At 33.2% G+C, this 20,443-nt stretch overlaps 1 protein-coding gene across 1 annotated transcript in view; it reads left to right on the top strand.

The window, feature by feature from the left end:
* The window catches only part of ATRNL1 (attractin like 1), a 701,048-nt gene that overhangs the window by 251,720 nt on the left and 428,885 nt on the right, over nt 1-20,443 (top strand). Inside the window, exons 23-24 of the mRNA XM_061191223.1 lie at nt 1,554-1,632; nt 3,619-3,776. Coding sequence (XP_061047206.1) covers nt 1,554-1,632; nt 3,619-3,776 — 237 coding nt within the window. The remainder of the gene's footprint in view (nt 1-1,553; nt 1,633-3,618; nt 3,777-20,443) is intronic.

The following is a 20,443-nucleotide window of genomic DNA, read 5'->3' as shown; positions in this document are numbered from 1 at the left end:
TAAGACATTTAATATAAGTGGGATATCTGACTCACAATGTGGATGTGAGTAATACTTCTCTTCAATATGATCCATAGTGTCATACACATGGGCTCAGATTAGCCATAATTCTAGTTTGCTTCTCTCTTGGCTATCCTCTCCTCCTTCAATTTCCAGAAAAACTTGAATTCTTACAAATGTCACAGCTTTCAGTTTTACTTTCTGCTGTATTGTTCAGTTGAAGCCAAGAGCCCAGACACATGTTTTTGAAAACTGAAGGACACTAAACTGTCATGAGAAGTGCCACCAAGGATGCTTGTAACTTCATTATAAATAATTTATAATTAGATTTATACAATTTATAATTAAAGAGAAATTCAACTTGGAACAATTTCTGAAATTAAAATAGATTATTGGTCTGGGCTTCCTACTTATCCTACAAAAAAAATTAAAAAATAGGTACCTTCATTATTTATGCATTTATTATATTTTGAAAACAGATATAATTCTAACCCACTGTACATCATCTCCAGCCAATGCTTTCATGTGAACAATTTCTGGAGTAGTTTCTTGTATAATATCTTGCTGAACTTATCCACATCTAACAACAATGTTCTAAATGACTAATTTTGTCATTTACTGTGGTAGTCACAGTATGACCTCTTCCAGTCCAGTATATTTCCTTGACCTTAAATGTATTTTATAGGGCTTTAGTTATGGTACCACATATTTCAGTAATGCCTAAACTTGAGAGGATGAACTAAAAATTCAAGAAGAGTTCTATAGTTTCCTATATCAGTTGCAAATTTTGTGTGACCTTTCTAGCAATAATACCAGTTATTCTCACATTTCCCTGACCCAAAATAAGGCACACACAATCATGAAGATGTGACTTCAAGATAAAAATAATGATTTAAGTTTTCTTAGGGGTACACTGTTCCTACCATGTTTTGTTTTCGTAGAAAAGCAACTATTTTTGAACCACTCCATTAATAATTAAAAAATCAACCCCTTCTCAGAAGTCAGCAATCATGTGTTCTTTCTGAGTCCCCTGGTAAGGAAGAAGATGAAGAATCTTATTTAATGTTCACAAGAAAGTCTTTAGGGAAGTCATGAAATTCCCATTTCAGAGATAAGGAAACTGATTTTCGGGAAGGAGAGGTAACCTTCCCTATATCAATCAGCATGTACATTAAAGAGCTAAGATTTGAACCCCCCAAGGTCGCCTGACTCAATGATGCATAGTCTTTATAAACTCATTTTGTTGCCTCATGAACATGATTTAATTAATACGAAGCCGCAATTGCTAAAATATTGAATTATAGCAGCCTCTGGCTTACATAGGGAAGGGCAGATTATAGTAGGGAAGATAAATGGGAACTTTAAATATACCTTTGAATTTATCACCTATATTTTTTCATTAAAAAAGTGTAATTGGCGTCTGCACTTTCTCACTTGAGTATTGACATGATGTTTACAGTGTGAGAAATATAGCATGGACATAATTAAAACAGTAAACATATCTATCTAGTATAATTTGATTTTTTTAACCACAATATTTTTTTTCTTGGTAGTCAAACAAAAATTTGGATATTTCAATTAATGCATCAAACAACTTTAATCTCAACATTACATGGTCAGTTGGTTCAACAGGTAAGAGAATTTTGTTGTCATGAGTCTTTCACTTCTGTTCCTATATGTAGGGTGTTCTAATATGACCTTTTATGTTAATTTAAATAATTGAAATTAAAAAATATTATATGACATATATATACTATATGCCATAATTATGCATATAATAATACCTGCTGTTTCAGGTAAAAATAATAAGTAGCATTATTAATAAAGCTTCATTACTGTGTTAACTTTCTCCCTAATTCAATTAAAATTAGGTGGATAACAACATTTTACACTACTTAATTTTTTTTTATGACAGTGTTATGAATTCCTGTGATTTTAATTAAGATAGATTACTTCTTTAATGACTAAAGAGGCTGAGATTTCAATTACTTGATTCACCATTGAAGCTATAAATTTAATTATTGACCTTAATATTGATATAAGACAGTGAATTTTTTCTGTACATGCTTATAAATTACCAACTTATCTATTACTTTTAAGCTTACCCCTTACCTTTGTCAGCTTTGGTGCTGAGAGAGGGTAAAAAAAACCCTGCACTTAATAGTTCTTCCATAATAAGGTTTATAAGTTGAAATTGTTAACTTTTAAGAAACATAACTAAGAAGAAGTACAAATCTGTATGCTGGATTATGAAAAAGTATTCTCACCGTTTTATATTTACATTTTAGGAAATTCTATTGCTTTCTACTTTCTATGTAAAAGATACACTGTTGCATAAAAGTGCTGGAAGCTTTTTAAAGAAAATATATGGACCCTTAGAAATCCATATTTGATTTCTTAAAATTAAGTTATTATGCTATTTTAATATGTAGAATAATGGAAACAGAATTCAAAAGTGAAGAGGTCTTTGCAATTCCAGATTTTATATTACATGTGTAAAAATGGAAAAGATTAGACAATTATGTAGATATTTTGTTCCAATAGTGCAAACATATAGTGAAATCTTGGCTCTGTGAGTTTCATTAATAAGAATTCATGATAACTTGTACTGTAAATTTGAAATTCTGCATAATAAACTGACTCTACAAGAGTTTTAAAATTTGTCAACAAAAATACATAAAACCTGTGTAATCACTTTAGAACAGTGGTTTTAATATGCAAGAGATCACTTGTAACCTTCAGATTCCCAGAACCAAATCTCAGAAATTTTGATTTATCAGTTTGGAAGATGTCATCAGGAAATCTGCATTTTTAAAAAGCATCCAAGGTTATTTTGGAAGAGGTCATCAGTTAGAAATTAATTCAGTTGCTCAGTATCCTAATTATTTTTACTGTTAAGGCGGAGGGCTTGGTAAGATTGTTGGAAATTCTTTCTTCCATTTGGTTAATTTCAGTAAATATTTATTGAGTACCCAATATGTGTTTAACTAATTGAACGTTTAACTCATATTTTAAATTATATCCTCCCAATTTATTCAAAGTAGTGGTGGTTCAGTTTGTGGTAAACAAAAAAAATTTGATTTCTTTTCCATTTTTAAATTGGATTGAGACATGTGAAATATGTCCTGATTTGTTTTGAAAGGCTCTGTGGAGAAGTAGAAAAAACTCAGTTTCTGAAGCCTTATATACCTGAGTTCCAAAAAGGACTTTACTGTTCAGTAGCTATAAACTTAAGGCAAGTGTCTTAATCTTTCTGAGGCTCAGTTTTCAGTTTGAAAAACAGAGCTGGAATATCTCTGGGATAAATTTTTTTTTAGAATAGAATATAAAGTCTCTAAGCCAGTGCCTAGTACGTAGCACTTAATCAGTGGTATCACTTTAAAAAATAATTTTTATACTAAATCTGTTTCCATTATATCAATATGTATGACAAATCTCATTTTCTTTTTTCTTTGTCATTCTAAGTTGTAAAACATGACTTTATTTGGATAGTTATGTTCTTATAAGTATAGTTACAAAAATTAAGTAAATATCATATATATGTATATATTATGTTAATAAAGATACCTGTTTCCTAATATGAATTATTTAAATTTGTTATTATTATTTACATTTTAGCTGGAACAATATCTGGGGAGGAGACCCCTATAGTTTCCAAGACTAATATAAAAGAATACAGAGATAGTTTTTCCTATGAAAAATTTAACTTTAGAAGCAATCCAAACATTACGTTCTATGTGTACGTCAGCAACTTTTCATGGCCCATTAAAATACAGGTAAGTGTTAATAGTATTTAATCTAATGACCACTGAGTATTTTCATTACAAAAAGAATGCTGTTTTTGTTCAAAGAAGTGATAAAGATTTCTATATTTTGAGCAATATGAAAACAAGTATTGACCCTCCATAAAAAGGATACAGTGAATGTCTGTGATGATGAATGTCTTCGTAAAAAATGTTTACACGAATAATATTGAATTAACCAAAGAATGTACTAATTTTTCAGTGAGATTATATTCTTTAAAAATGCATCAAAACTTGAAATAACTACATTGTTTGTATTTTCTGATTAATTTTATTCTTTGAGGGTTAGATACTCTTTTCTTACAATCCAACTTGAAATCATTTGCTATATTTAGTAATCTTTATTATATACTGAACATAATTCAAACCTTCATTAAAAATTTAGGATTAGCAGTACCTAATACAGTACCTAATAGTTAATTCTTTAAGGCTCACTACCTTTCACTATTGATTTCTTTATCTACTCTATATATGTTGTATATTTTATTTTTATTGTGTTTAGTGATAGGCTGCTAAAGGCTTTTGATTTATTGCTAGGAACATTTAAGATGTTCTTTCTATGTTGAAAGAGTCAAGGTTTGTAGTCTTAATTTATGCTTTTATAAAAGAAAAAGTTTATATTTTTTAATGTTGGGATTTATTTATTCATCCTTTTATGACTGTTTGATTAGAATGAATTCAAATTAGTTTACTAAATAGCTCACGTGTGCCAAGCTCTGTGCTGAGCCATTATGTTTTATAATCTTTAAAAAATTACAGATCATTTATTCTTCTTTTATGTAGAAAAATTTGCATGTTTTATTTATATTAATTTCTATGTGATTTGTGGGAGGACTGAGTGATTTGTAAAAATCATTTGTTTGCTGGAAAAATTCTTATTGTAAGGTTGATTCCATGTCTAAGTTAAGGAAATTACTTACCTGTTCAAGAAATATTAGTACAAATTACTACTCAGTAAATAGTAATAAAAATTAATTTGATAAAGTTACTTCTTCATGGTGATTGAATTAGATGCTAATATAGTAAAAAAAAAATGCCAGAAATATTTCCTTGTAGTTTTTTAGAATTTTGACTTTGAGGATGCTGGATATATCATTTCATTTTCTAAGATTTATATAGAAATGTTAATCAGATTTCACTTGTTTTATTCAGATTATGATTGAAGGTGACAAAAGGGCTCATCCTTGAGCTTATTAAATAGTAATTAAAATTGAAAGAATTGTTACATTTTTTATTGTTTCCTGCCCTTTATTTCATGGCTGTCTAATTATATTTTATTTTTAAGCAAATTACACAGTTACTTTAGAATGTTCATGAATATTTAATGGTTAGAAATTAACTTTCTAAATTGGATTTTCTTTTGAGATCATACTAGTAATATGTTCTGGAAGCCAAACCAGAGTTTGAATAATGAAGTTAAAATATCTCACTCTCCCAAAATAATAAAATGTGGAAAATAACCGTGATGGTCAAGATAGGTAGAGCCCAGTTCTTACTCTTTGAGTAAAATCATCACATTAGTCCTATGGAATATGTTATATTAAGGCAGATGAGTATGTGTGTTTGTTTACAGAACTGTAATAAACTTTCCATTTTTAAACATCAAATAGTAAAATTATTTGAATTGAGATCTATTTGCTAATAGAATTGAATGACACTGATTTTTGAATGTTTAACCATCCTTGCTAATCAGGGGTAAGCTCCACTTAGTCATTTTGTATTATACCTTTAATATATTGTTGCATTTGATTTGTTAAAATTTTAAGAATTTCTGTACCTATGTTTATGAGGCATGTTAGTTTGTAGTTTTCTATTCTTATAATCTTGTTGACTTTGTAGCATGGTACTGCTGGCCTTATAAAATAAATTGGGAAGTTTTCCTTCCTGTGTAATTTTCTGAAAGAATTGATATAGAATCCATATTATTTCCTTCTTAAATTTGTGGTAGAATTCAACATTGAATGAATTTGAACTTGTGATTTTCTTTATGGGAATGTTTTAAGTACAACTTTAATTTCCTTAATAGATTGAGAGCTTTTCTGGTTATCTGTTTTTTCTTGAGCGAGCTCTGTCCATTTGTGCCTCTCAGTTGTGTCTTTCCCATTTTATCTAATTTGTAGAATTTATTGGCAAAAGATTTTTAATAATATTCACATATCATCCACTGATGTCATCTAATTCCTGGTATTGGTAATTAGTTTCCCCTCTCTTTTTTTCTTTTCTTGGTCAGTCTGGTTAGAGACTTATCTGCTTCATTTATTTTTCTGTTTTTTATTTCATTAATTTCTTCTCTCTAATTATTCCCTTTCTTTTGCTTCCTTGACATTAATTTGCTCTTCTTTTTCTGATGTCTTAAGGTGAATGCTCTCTAATTTCCTTTTTGATTTCCTCCTTGATCAGTGGGGTATTTAAAAGTGGGATTTTTATTTCCAACTATTTAGAGAATTTCTAGAAATGCTTCTGTCACTTATCTCTAATTTAATTCCAGTGTAGTCACAGAATATATTTTGAATGATTTGAATTTTTTTTTTGATTTGAATTTTAAAATATTTATTGAGACTTATGGTCCAGTGTTTTTGGCAGGATAATGGCTCCACAAAGGTTACCACATCCTAATCTCTGGTACCTGTGGATATATTATCTTACATGGACAAAGAGGACTTTGAAGATGTGATTAAGTTTAGGACATTAAGATGATTACTCTGAGTTACCGGGGTGGACCAACCTAACTACATGAATCTTAATGTAACCATTTTTGGCTGAGGTCAGGGTCAGAGGGTGATGTGCCTACAGAAGAATGGTCAGAGGGAAGCAACATTGCTGGTTTTGAATATGGAGGAAGGGGGCTTGAGCCAAGGAATATAGACTCTAGAAGCTGCAAAAGTTGAGGAAACAGATTCTTCACTAGAACCTCTAAAAAGAAACGCAGCCTTGCTGACACCTTGATTTTAGTCCACTGAAACCTCTATCAGATTTCTAACATACAGAACAATAAGACAGTAAATATGAATTGTCTTAAGCCACTAACACTGTGTTAACTGGTTACTACAGCAATAGAAAATGAATAAACCTAGTGTCTTAGTCCATTTGGGCTGCTGTGAAAAAATACTATTGACTGGGTAGCTTATAAACAACAGAAATTCATTGCTTACCGTTCTGGAGGCTGGGAAGTCCAAGGTCAAGGCACCAGAATGGTCAGGTTTTGGTGATGGCCCTTTTCCTGGTTTATAGCCTGTGCCCTCTTGCTGTGTCCTCACATGATGGAAGAGGATGGGGAGCTCTGTGGGAGTGCTTTTATAGGAGCACTAATCCCATTCATGAGCAATCTACCCTCATGACCTACCTAATCACCTTTCGAAGACCATAGCACCCAGATATGAATCTATTTTGGTAAATGTTCCTTGGACAGTTGCAAAAGAGGCTTGTTCTCCTCTTGTTGGGTGAAGTCTTGTACAAATGTCAATTAGGGCAGGTTGGTTGATAGCTTTTGCAAGTCGTCTAGTGTCCACATTGATGCCCTGTCAATTTGAAAAATGAACGTCGAAATCTCTGACTGTAACTGTAGGTTAGTTTATTTGTTCTTGTAGTTCTAGCAGTTTTTACATCATGTATTTTGAAGCTCTCTTACTTAGATGGATAAATGTTTAGGGTTTTTATGTCTTCTTGATGAATTGGTGACTTGACCTCTTTATTGTTAGGAAATTACTTTCTATATTCCTGGTAATATTCTTTGCTTTAAAATTTATTTACAAGAAATTAAAATTTATTTTGCCAAATATTAATAGTAAAGTCACTCCAGCTTTTTAAAATTACTGCTAGAATGCTATGTTACTTTTCATCCTTCTACTTTAGCCTATTTGTGCTTTTATATTTAAAGTGGATTTATTTTAGGCGGCATATAATTGTCTTTTTCTCCAATCCTAAATCATGTACATGTAACGTATATATATTTACAGGCATACCTCATTTTATTGAGCTTTCCTTAATTGCAGTTTGCACATACTGCGTTTCTTACAAATTGAAGGTTTGTGCCAACTCTGAGTTGAGCAGGTCTATAGGCACCATTTTTCCAAAACATTTGCTCACTTTGTGTCCCTGTGTCTCATTTTGGTAATTCTCATGATATTTCAAACTTTTTTGCTATTATTATGTTTGTTTTGGTGATCTGTGATCAGTGATCTTTGATGTTACTACTAGGACTCAGTGAAGGCTCAGATGATGGTTAGCATTTTCAGCAATAAAGAATTTTTAAATTTCGGTGTGTATTGTGTTGGCCAAAAAGTTCATTTGGTTTTAAGTAAAAATAAAAGACACATTTTTTCATTTTCATCAGGAACTTTATCGAGCAACATATTCATTAACCAAATGAACTTTTTGGCCAACCCAATACATTTTTTTAGATATAACGCTATTGCACACTTAACAGACTATAGTATAGTACAAATATAATTTTTTTTTTACAAATATAATTTTTTATACACTGGGAAACCAAAAACGTTATGTGAAATGCTTTATTGCGTTATTTGCTTTATTGCAGTGGTCTGGAACTGAACCTACAGTATCTTTGAGGTATTACTGTATGTCTTTGGGTTTCAATCTAACATCTTGCTATTTGTTTTCTATTTTTCTTATTTGTTCATTGTTCATTCTTTTCTTTTTTCTGCCATATTTTTTGAATTCAGCATTTTTTATGATTTAATTTTATCCTTTTTGTTAGCTTATTAGCTACAACTCTGTTGTGTTATTTTAGTGATTATTTTATAGTTTATCATATACATCTTAAACTTTTCATTGTTTATAAGAGATCTTACATCACTCATTTTTTGTATGTTAACCTTAAAAAGTGTACTTTCATTTCCTTCCCCCGGCCTTTGTGCCATTGTTGAATATATTTTACTGCTTCATGTATTATAAAATTCACACTACACTTGTACTATTTTTGATGGTCAGTTTTATTTAAAGATATTAAAAACAAGAAAACATCTTCTCTTTTACCTACATATTTACTGTTTCCAGCATTCATCATTTCTTTTTCATTTTTGTAAATCCAAATTTCTTTTTTCTTTAATTTTTATTTTATATTGGAGCATAGTTGATTAACAATGTTCTGTTAGTTTCAGGTCTACAGCAAAGTGATTCAGTTATACATATATATGTATCTATTCTTTTTCAAATTCTTTCCCCATTTAGGTATTACAGAATAACCTAGCGTTCCCCGTGCTATGCAGTAGGTCCTTGTGGGTTATCTGTTTTAAATATAGCAGTGTGTACTATGTAGTATCATTTTCCTACTGCCTAAGGGACGTCCTTTAACACTTCAGTGGAGATCTGCTGACAATGCATTATATCTGCCTGTATTTCAGAAAAAATCTTTATTTCACTTTTCTTGGGGCGGTGTTAAAGAATTTTAAATTGTAGCTTTTTCCTTTCATTATTTTAAAGATGTTTCTGTATATAGTCCTTTGGTTTCTATTGTTTCTAATGAGAAATGTGTTTAACCTTGCTGTTCCTTTGTATGTAATGGCTCATTTTCCTCTTTCTGCATTAAAAATTTTTTTCTCTTTATCACTGATTTTGGCCAATTTGATTATGATGTGTATAGGTGTGGGTATTTTTATGTTTCTTGTGCATGGGTTTTGCTTCATAAATTCATAAAATTATAGTTTTCACAAAATTTAGAAAATGTTCAGCCATTATTTCTCAGTTTTTTTCCCACTTCTCTCTTCTTCTTAAGGAATTCCAATTGTATGTATATTAAACTGCTTGAAATTGTTCCTTTGCCCACTAATGCTCTGTTCTTGGTTTTTATTCATTCTTTTCTTTTCTCTCTGTGTTTCACTTTGTATATTTTTGGTACTTATATCTTCAAGTTCATTAATCTTTTCTTCTATAGTATCCAATCTCATATTAATCCCATCCAGTGTATTTTTCATCTCAGGCATTATATTTTTTATTTCTAGAATTTTGGTAAGGTTTTTAGAAAAAATGTTTCTACTTAACATGCTCCATCGATTTTCTGCCATCTTGAACATATGGAATTACAGTTACTATAACTCTTTCAATGTCCTTGTCTGCACATTCTATCATTTGTGTCATTTCTGAGGTTTTTTTCCTATTGTTTTATTTTTCTTTTCCTTATGAGTCATATTTTGATTGGATGCCAGACATTCCTGAGTTTTACCTTTTCGGGTGCTAGATATTTATTAATTTTGATAGATATCAAGTTTTAGCTTTTTTCTGCAGTGGAGTTAATTTACTTGGAAAAATTTGATCTTTTCAAGGCTTATTTTTGTGCTTTGATCAGCAGGAACAAAGCATAATTTAGTCTAGGGTTAATCTTTCCATTCCTGACGCACTGCCCTTCTGGGTACTCTACTTTGTGAGACATGAATTACAGGTTATCCACCTCTGACTGGTTGGACCATGAACTGTTCCCAACCCTATGTGAGTTTTGAGGATTCTTCTCTCTGCTCCTTTCATATGGTTCTTTCCCCAGCCTTGGATAGTTTCTTCACCAGTAAATAGTATTCGCCTGAAGACTCACGGGGACTCTGGGCGGTTCTGTCTTCTCCAGTATACTGTCTTGTACACTGTAGCCACCTTGGCTTTTCCAGAATTCCCAGCTTCATTTCCTCAATTCAGGAAAATTTCTGGACTGCACCTGTGTTCACTCTCCTTTTGATCCAGCCTTAAAACCACAATCATCTGTGGCATTAGAAGGCTTACCTCATTTTTTCTCTACTCAGGGATCATTGTCCTGCATTGCTTGATATCCAATACCTGAACACCAGTGTTTCATACATTTTGTCTGCTTTACTAGTTGTTTTGGCGGGAGGATAAATCCATTCCCTGTCACTCCATTTTGGAAGGAAGTAGAAATACTACATTTAATTTTGAGTCTGAATGGTAATTGGATTAATATGGTAGCCATAAATTTGTTCGCTGAATGATGGGACTGTTACTATGTATGTGTTTTATGCTTTTACTTGTAAATTGTTTTAATTAATAGCTTGTATTTAAGTTTTCAAGTACTTTTCAGATAAATGGCAGTCAGTTTGTAGACATATGTCTATATATTTTAGATTTCCTCAGCACACACTATTGCAAATTCCAAGAAGCTGCAAGTTATGAGAAAGTTTACAATCCATAGATGAAATTGTTCATAAATATTTACAAACTACACTCTATGGAGGCAGTTATTTTGAAAAGTAGCTGAAATTAAAAAATACAAAAAACCCAATTCCTGTTGAAAAATATCCATCAGACCATGAGGTACCAAGAATCCTCTGTCCAAAGATAAAAATCACTGTTTTCTTTTCACAAAGTTGTATCAGTGATGCTTCAAACAAGCAAAAATGGTTTCTGATAAAAATTAACATTTAACTTTTATGATCATTTTTACTTAATTTTTTAAAATATTTGCTTCAGTAGACTTGTTACACAGGGAGAGCACTTTGTGTGTACAGCTGAAGGAAAGCACTTCAAGTTATTTTAGAACTTTCTACTTGTAATTTAATTCTTTTTTATATGCTATAGCATAAAAAATGTATGAAGAGTTTAATATTTAATTATTTGTTGTTTGCATAACGAAACATCTTTGTATCATATCCTTTTTGTAAGCCAAACATTTCACATAGATTTTGCTTTAATTAATGTTAATAGTATTTTCATACTTTTATGTGGTACTTTTTCCTATTCAGTTCTTTTGACTACTTTCAGTTATAATGTTCCCATATATGTTTGGACAGATTTAACAGATCAATTTAAAAAGTATTAGATGAATAAGGAGAAGTTTTTACTGATATGTAAGAAAGTAGAAAAATATTTCATTTGGCTTGATCCAATTTGGGTCTAATCTTGCTATTAATAGGATGAAACTTACTAGCATGATAATAGAACTTTATAAATTTCTGCAGGAAACTAACAAAATAAAAAGGAATGGTAATGATTGTTATTTACTTAGTATTTAATTCTGTATTAATTCAGTCAAAGGCTAATATAAAGTAGTGCTTCCTATGGAAATGGGGTGGATATTGAACATTTATATAAATTTTTGGCTACACTCGCCAGCAGATATTTCTTAAATTTCAGTCACACACAGGATACTTTGCTAGGGGATAAAATGGTACACAAAGTAGTTTCTGCCCTCAAGTAGCTCATAAAATATGTTAATCAGCATTCTTTCAGTTGTAGGTAAAGAAATCCAACTTTAAATTAGCTTTGAAGTAACACAAGGGATATTACAGGCTTAAAAAAACAGGGCATCCAAAGGAAATGTCTCTGGGAACTTCAGGAACTCAATGTCTCCTCTTATGACCATCTTACCTAAAACTGCATCCCTTGACATTCTTTATACTGTGTTATGTAAATAATTTTTGAATTGGCTAATGTAATTATTCCCTCTCTGTTTGTGGGTTCTGTTTCACAAAGTATGTTGACTGTATTCTATTCTATTTTAGTTGAATTTATAGAATCCTAATTTAGTCATCCCAGACAGAAAAGGGAAAAGACTCTCTCCTAGAGCCTTTATACAAAATTTCAGGGACATATTTTGGTTTTGTTTCAGTCATAAAATGTTATCTGAGCTATTCACTGTGGCTAACATCAATGTGAATGGTATTTGCAAATTGGAGAGTCTAAATTGTATATCCACCTTTGTTAATGTTACAGAGGTGATATTGAAGCAGGGAAGCGTCTTGGAGAGAGTTATATTGAAGCAAGATTTTGAAGGATGAATAGGAGTTCATGGACCAGAGAGGTATGAGAGGGAATTCTAGGCAAGAGAGATGGGTTTTCAAAGTTTAATGAAAGAATTTTCATCAGGGAGCAAACAGATTGTTTTAATCGCTGGAAACCAGATTGTATGATAGAAAAGTGATGGTGTAGAATGATTGGGGTGGTGGTGTGGGATAATAAGAGCCTTGGAAGATGGAGAAGAATTTAATGAGGCAGTAGTGTGGATATGCAAGTTTTGAGCCTAAAACCTAAGAGGACTTGCATGTTTCCGTTTGCCTTCCTGCCATCTCCATGAGAATTTCACGCTTAGACTAGCCTACTTGTCCCAGGACCAACAAGTGACTTCTCAATGTGCTAGCGGGGAGAAAATGTGCTGACGGAAAATATCTGTCGACTATAAACAGCAAACACATTTTCCAAATCAAGGTCAAATAAGTACATTTTCCAACAGCAAAAAAATCTGAAGGATTTTACTGACATTAGATTGGAGCCAAAAGAAATACTACAGAGAGGACTTTAAGCAGAGGAAAGTTTTAAAATGATCTCAGATATAAACATTGAAACATGAGAGGAAACGAAAGATAACAGAATCGGTAAACTTAAATGAATACTGGATTAAAAAATAGCTCATGGAGTTTAAATTTCTGTAGAACAACAAATAGATGATGAAAGTAATGCAAAGAGCAATGGGGTAAATAGAGCTAAAGTAGTCTGAGGTGCTAGCAATATCAGTGAAATGGTAAAAGTAATAAATCTTAAGAGTCTCTAATTGTTATGACTTCTAGGGTAAATCTAGAAGAAGAAGAAAGGAAAGAATGAAATAAGTTGATTGAGAAGTTGAATTGGCGAATAGAAATATTTTATGAGCTCACAGCAAGGTATGAAAAGAGAAAAATGGTGTATAACAAAGGTGGTTCAAATAAAAATTACATAGTAAGAAGTTAAGTATAACCTAGCTATATCAGTAATTACATTAAATTTAAGCAGACTAAATGCACCAAGTAAAAGCCTAAAACTGTCATACACGATTGAATAAAACCTGATACTTAAGGGAGACAAATTTTAGATATAATGATTCAAAATGGTTGAAAGTAGAAGTATACCAAAAGTATGCTATACAAACCTAACCAAAAGAAAACTATTGATCACACAAAGTAAACTTTCAGGCAAGAGTCATTACTAGAGTTAAAGAGGTATGTTTCACAATGATAAAGAGGTAGCAGATCCACTAGAAAGATGGCACAATCCTGAATCTGTATGTGCCCAAAATGTAGCTTCAAAATGTGTGAAGTTAATGAAAACAGATTGCTGTTTCACAATCCAATGGAATAATACTTAAATACATAGGGCTACATGAACTAATGAGAAAATTTTAAATGTGGATGGGAATTTGGGTGGGAATATTGTGGTATTATTTTTAATATTCTCTTTTCTGATAGATATACAATAAAGGCCTTTCTCTTTCTTCTTGATCTATGCTTATGCCAAATAAATAAAACACTCTGAATGATATCTTGCTCTCAGTGATCCTACGGAATTCAGGAATACATGCTTTTTTTTTAAAGAGTGGAAGTCTCTTTACTTTTATATCAATGTGGTTATTTGCATAGTTTCAATACGTATGTGTCCTCATTTTTTCCAGAATATAATTGGACAACAGATTGTCCAATTAAAGCATTCCCTTGTGTGTTAAATTTGAGAATAACTTTAGTCAGATATAACAAGCCCACTACTAAGGAAAAAGCGTTGTATTAATATGTGCAGTCATTACCTAAACAGCCTTCTAGAAGACTTGTCTGGTAATTGTTCTATGGCTTTTAGTGTCCCAGTCTTACATGTCAGGGTAATTTCCTGGAAGATCTGGATCCTTAGCAGATTTGGGGGACTTTGGAGGAAGAATAATTCACTAACTCGTTAGGCTCTGAAGACAGAATTGGCGGAGACAGATTGCTTAGATTTGGTTTCTAGCCTCAGAACAGAAGAAAAAGTAAGATCAGATAAAAAATCTTCGTGAAAATAGAAGCCATTGAATACCCAGTCCTAGATACCTTAAGGAACCTCAAGACAGAAATTAACTCTCTTGACTTAGTGGCTTAATACCAAGTGGCTTTAGATTTGTTGGCAAGCGTACAAGGAGATTGTATGTATGTTGATTAACAATTCTTGCTGTTGCTACACCCATGTGTATGAATTAGGTGAAAACACCGTGAAATCACCTTCTTGGGGGGCTGAAGAATACTTTTTGAAGAGTATTTATGATTTGAAGGGAGGTGGTTTTAGAAAATTGTCTAAAATTTTGAATTAGGCAAAAGTGATTACCATCTAACTTAACAGTATTATGGTAGGTGTTGTTTAGCAATTCTCTGAGAGATTACCTGATTCTCTAGAAGTGTGTACCTTTGATTGATTTGCTATTTTCTGCAGCCTCTCCTAAAAGTTCATGACAAATGTCCTTAGCAGCAGGCAGGATCAACTCTTCACCAGTAGTAAAGGGCTTCTTAGCTTTAGCAATGAGGTTAGCCACTAAGAATGATGCTCTTAGTGCAGACACATTTGATGAAGTGGTGGCCTTCAATAATTGCTTCTGTTCTTTGTGTTCACATTTTTTTCTTTTGAAAAACTCCAAAGGCTTGTCTTTTAATGCAGGGTGCTTGGTCCATGTGGCGAAGCAGTTTTGAAGGTTTCATTGCTTCGTTGGATAGCCGGTCGCCACATATTTTACAAAGCAGGCTTGGAGAATGTCAGTCACCTGTTGCAGTGAACCCGTAATTTAAGTAGGACTCTTGGTATTTTCTTTTAAATGCAGCTTCCTTTTTGTTGGCAGCCAGAGTCTTCTGCTGTCTCATCATTGGGTCTTTCCCCCTTTTCAAAAAAGCTCTCCAGTGACGTTTGTTTTTTACTCATTTTGGCTAGGGTTAGCTTGTGGGCTTACCAAAACTGTGACTGAGACAAGTGCACAGTGTGGGAAAGAGGCGCGGACGGAAGTGGTAAATAAAATAATGGGCGGGCTAGGAGCAGACTACAATAAGTATTGGATTCTGACTTAAAGCCCGACACCAGATGCAGCTGTGTAATTGAAGTACATCAACTCGCTTGCCACTATAAAGCCTGACAACAGATGCAGCCTAATTGTCACTCGCCACTCACTGATAGGGTTTTGATATGAGTCTGCAAGCAATTGATTTATTATGGTCTTTGTGCAGTCAAACCTCTCTGCTATTGTAATCTGTATTTGCAGCCGCTCCTCAGCGTTAGCATCAGCACCTCAGCTCTGCCTCAGCTCATCGGGCATTAGATTATCATAAGGAGCGCGCAACCTAGATCCCTCGCATGTGCAGTTCACAGTAGGGTTCGTGCTCCTATGAGAATCTAATGCCGCCACTGATCTGACAGGAGGTGGAGCTCAGGCAGTAATGCGAGCGATGGGGAGCAGCTGTAAATACAGATGAAGCTTTGCTTGCTAGCCTGCCGCTCGCCTCCTGCTGTGCGGCCAGGTTCCTAACAGGCCACGGACCGATACTGGTCCATGGCCCCGGGGTTAGGGACCCCCCTGCTTTAACCCACTTTTAACTCTCATTTGCTAATAGAATAAGGAGGAACAAAATATCTTTGTATCACTAAAATAAAAGAAGATCTATACAGCACAATAGACATAATTGTGTGTGTATATACATGAGAGAAAGAGATAATATAGCATCCAACAATGACAGAATTGACATATTTCTGAAGTACACATGAACTTTTAATAACTAATAAAAGACTATTTGTTGGACTAGTCCTTGGAAGCATTCCTATTCCACATAAGAGGTAAGATGGGGTAAACACATGTTGACCTTTCTCTCACTGAACACAACCAAAAAAAATCTGGACAGAATGCATGATATAGCAATTTGAGGTCTCTGAAAGTAATTATCAGGAGGCAGATTGGAAAAAAATACTAGAAGTCAAAGTACCACTGAACTGGTAGTGAGATTAACATTTTTTCCCATTGAATTCGCTGGCCCCAGACCCAGCAGTGAGCACTGTGGTGCAGAAAGAGTGAGATGAAGAAACTTTCTACTTTTGGCCTAAAGAGTGGAAAAGGGAACTCCTAAAGTTCAGGGATGATGGGAAATACGCACCATTTTTTTTCTCTCCTTTTTCTCCACTTTCCTGGGCCTCAGTAGTCAGGCAGTTCAATGGTCGTGTGGTAGTGGCTACAAAAGCCACCGGGAATGGGAAGCTGCAAAGTCCCAACTCTGAGGGCAGGGAGCCTTCTTCTCGGATAGAGACACAACTCCCAGAGGGTGGGGCTAAACCCCACTGTTTTATTTGCCCTCTTTTGTTTTCCTGCCACCATTGCACAATTGCAGAGGTGGACAGCTTATGGCCAGTGGAGTATAAAGGAGGTTTCCAGGTAACCAGAAAGTATGAAGAAAGAGCAGAAGGTAAGAATTCAGATGATCGGTCCCATAAAGCTGCTTATTAACTTCTTGGTTCACCCCTGACCTGCTAGTGAATGGAACTGATCCTAATTAGGATACCAAAGTCTTTGAGAACTAGGGTACCAAAGATACCTATTACAGGCGAGGTAGACATCTGCCCAGGTCTCATACTGCCAACTAGGCAGCACACATGTGGGACTGATCCGTATAACACTGCTAAGATTTTGAATACTGAACTAACATTGGGCCACTGCCATAACAACAAAAAAAGGATAATTTTAAGAAGAAATTGATGGCATCTTTGCCATTCACAGGAGCACAAATTCCTTTATATATACACATTTGTAGTGAAAGAGAGCAGAAAACAGACTGTAAGTACGATTAGAAACCAATTCTAAAATTCCAGAAAATTTCCACCTTTTTCAATCGCTATAATGACAGGCTGCTACCATTTATTTGTATTATGTCATGTATTTTGAAAATCAGACCGCTAGTATGTAGCAAAACAGCTTTAAACTATACCTGTCAGTTTGTCAGTAATAATGTCCTAGTTACCATGCCAATGGATACTTGTTAATCCTAATGCTATTCAGTTCTTTGTAGCATTTCTCACCGATTTCTTTTTTCATTCTGAACTACTTTTTCTCTGATTTCTGTTAAATCTGTCTGTCCACCATTTGTGACCTCAGTTAAATTATTCCCTTATCTTAGCTTTAGTTAACTCATCTATAAAATGAAGACAGTAGTGCTTACATTATAGGGTTATCATGATGATTAAATGACATAATTATGTAACATAGAACCATGCCTATACAACAGTAAATATTGCAATAAGCAGTAGATAGGTGATCACCATTTTTCCCTCAGCACCATTATCATCATTGGTATGTGAGAGTGTTTTTTATCTTCTTACATATATCTCACCTGTTTAAATCCTTCTATAATTTCCCATAACATTTAAGATAAATGTTTTCTATTTTACTTATCTATATTAGGTTGATAACTTACAACAAAAAGTAGTACAAGAATTATACCTGCTTACATATCAGTTGAAAACAAAATATTTAGTTTAATTTAAATAATTTAGTTTAATTCACTTTTTTTTAGCCTCTTAAAGTGAGAGTTTAGATCACTGACTTGAGAATTTTCTTCTTTTCTTTTATATGCCTCTCAAGCTATAAATTACCCTCAATGCACTGCTTTAGGCACATTCCACAAATTTTGAAAAGTTTTATTTTCATTTTCATTCACACCTAAATATTTCCTTATTTCCCTTGAGATATGTTCTTTGACTCATGAGTCATTCAAAAGTGTCTTATTTAATTCTTAAATACTTGGGAATTTTCCAGGTGTCTTCCTTTAATTATTTCCTAATTTAATTTTCTCTGTGGCCAGAGAAAACTATGTATAATTTTAATCCTTTAAATTTATTGGTTTCGAGTTTTGTTTGTTTGCTTTTTGCGCAGAATATGGTTGCTTTTACTGAAAATCCATATGTGTTTAAAAAAACAAGTGTGCTTCACAGTTGTTTGTTATTCGTTAAATGTTAGTTGAATATTTGGTTGATAGTGTTGCTCAGTGTTCTGTATCCTTATTTTCTTTCTACTTTTTCTGTGAACTACTGAGTGTTTTTGAAATTTCCAACTATGTTTGGTGATTTGTTTGTTTCTGGTTTCAATAATGTAAGATTTTCTTCTTTTTTCTTTGCAGTTGCACTATTTTATACAATATTTACATTGGCTAATATTCCTGCTGTATTGACCCTTTTATTTTTATGAAATATTCTCTTTGTCTTTATTATCTCTACTTCTTGCCATACCAAATTACTTGTATTTCCCCCAACATCTGTCTACTCTCATGTCTTTGACTCTGTTGGGCATTTTTACATTCTGCATTTTTTCGATGACCTTTGTTGTCTTAACCTCCTGACTATTGCTTAGCCTTTGTCTCAGTGCAAATATAACCTCCCCTTATACATAACTCTCCTCTTAAACTGTTACATCCTTCAGCTTATCACATTTTGTTGTAATTATTGTTTCACTTCTTTATCCCCTATTAGCCTCAAAACCCTGATATAGTAGAAACTGTCCTCAGCACTTAGGTGAAGTAATTCAATGAATAGTTTTTAAATTAAGAGATGAGTAATGTATTTCTCCTGAGGGAGAAATGTATGGATAGTATATGCTTTCTTATAGTACTCTTTTGAAAAGTCTTAACATGTAATGTAGATAGTTTATTAGTGCAACAAAGGATTTCCCCCATCTTTATAAATAGTCACAAGGCTTCTTGTAAAACAAAACAAAACAAAACATTTTTTTCTTCTCCAAAAATGAAATTGTATAGTAAATAGTTTTGTTAGTTAAGATTCTTTGTAAGGAACAGAAACTACCTCTGATAACAAACAGATGGAAAATGTATTGTTAGTATAACATGCTGCTAACAGTGTGAAGGGGAGAATAAATAATCTGGTTTACAATAGGCAGAAAGCTGTTAGTCCCAGAAGTTTTCAGTTATGAAGTGCTTTACATTCTTACCTAAGCATGACTACTCTAGTGAATGAAGTCTCATGGTTTTTTCAGTTCATCCATATTACTCAGTTAAGATCTGAAAATCATAGGTGAATGAACCTGACTGGCAAATTTAGGTCACCTGTCTATCCCATTGTTGTACCAGAGGGTGGAAGACAAAAAAAATCTCCCAGAAAGAGCTTTTTTAGCTTCCATACTGGAAGATATAAGACTAGAGTGGACTACCCCAATAAGAAAACAAGTATTTGAATAAAATAATTCCTTGTTGGGACAGGAGGTGTTTGCTAGTGACCAGAAATCAACAAATATATGCTATCATAGGTAACCTTGATAAAAGTATATCAGTATCTAGGGAATAAGAATATCTTTCTGAAATTGATATTTGCCTATATTAGGAAAATATTACAGATTTGACTGAGGAAATGGTGCAGTTGTTATTAAAGTGAGAAAGGAGGCTTTGCTTCCTGTGTTTTTAAAATACACAATTAATTAACCTGGTGCAAGGTAAATTATATACAATATTTTTCATCAATGCCTATTCCGTGAATGTTTTTAATCTATGTCTTCAGGTGACAGTTGCTTGCTTTTCTGGTGGCTGTAAAGAGTAGGAATTAAGAACACAGATCCTAAATCGGACTACATCAGTTTTACATTCTCCATTTTCAAGTTGTATGATTGGGAAGAAGTTTTTTGTGTGTGTGTGTCAGTACTTTAATTTCTTCACATACAAAACTGGAGATGATAATAGGGTCTACCTTTATTAGTTTCTCTTGCTAAGTAGCAATTTACCACAAATGTATCAGCTTGAAACAACATCCATTTATTATCTCACAGTTTTGGTGGGTCAGGAATCTGGACACAGATAGCTCTCTGCTCAGCGTTTCACCAGACTGCAATCATGGCGTCAGTCAGGCTCTCGTCTGTGGCACAAGGACTTGGCTTCCAAGCTCAC

The sequence above is a fragment of the Eubalaena glacialis genome, chromosome 1 (genome assembly GCF_028564815.1).
Source record: "Eubalaena glacialis isolate mEubGla1 chromosome 1, mEubGla1.1.hap2.+ XY, whole genome shotgun sequence".
Taxonomy (NCBI): domain Eukaryota; kingdom Metazoa; phylum Chordata; class Mammalia; order Artiodactyla; family Balaenidae; genus Eubalaena; species Eubalaena glacialis.
The sequence above is the reverse complement of the archived record's forward strand: the minus strand, read 5'-3'. Positions and strand labels throughout refer to the sequence as shown.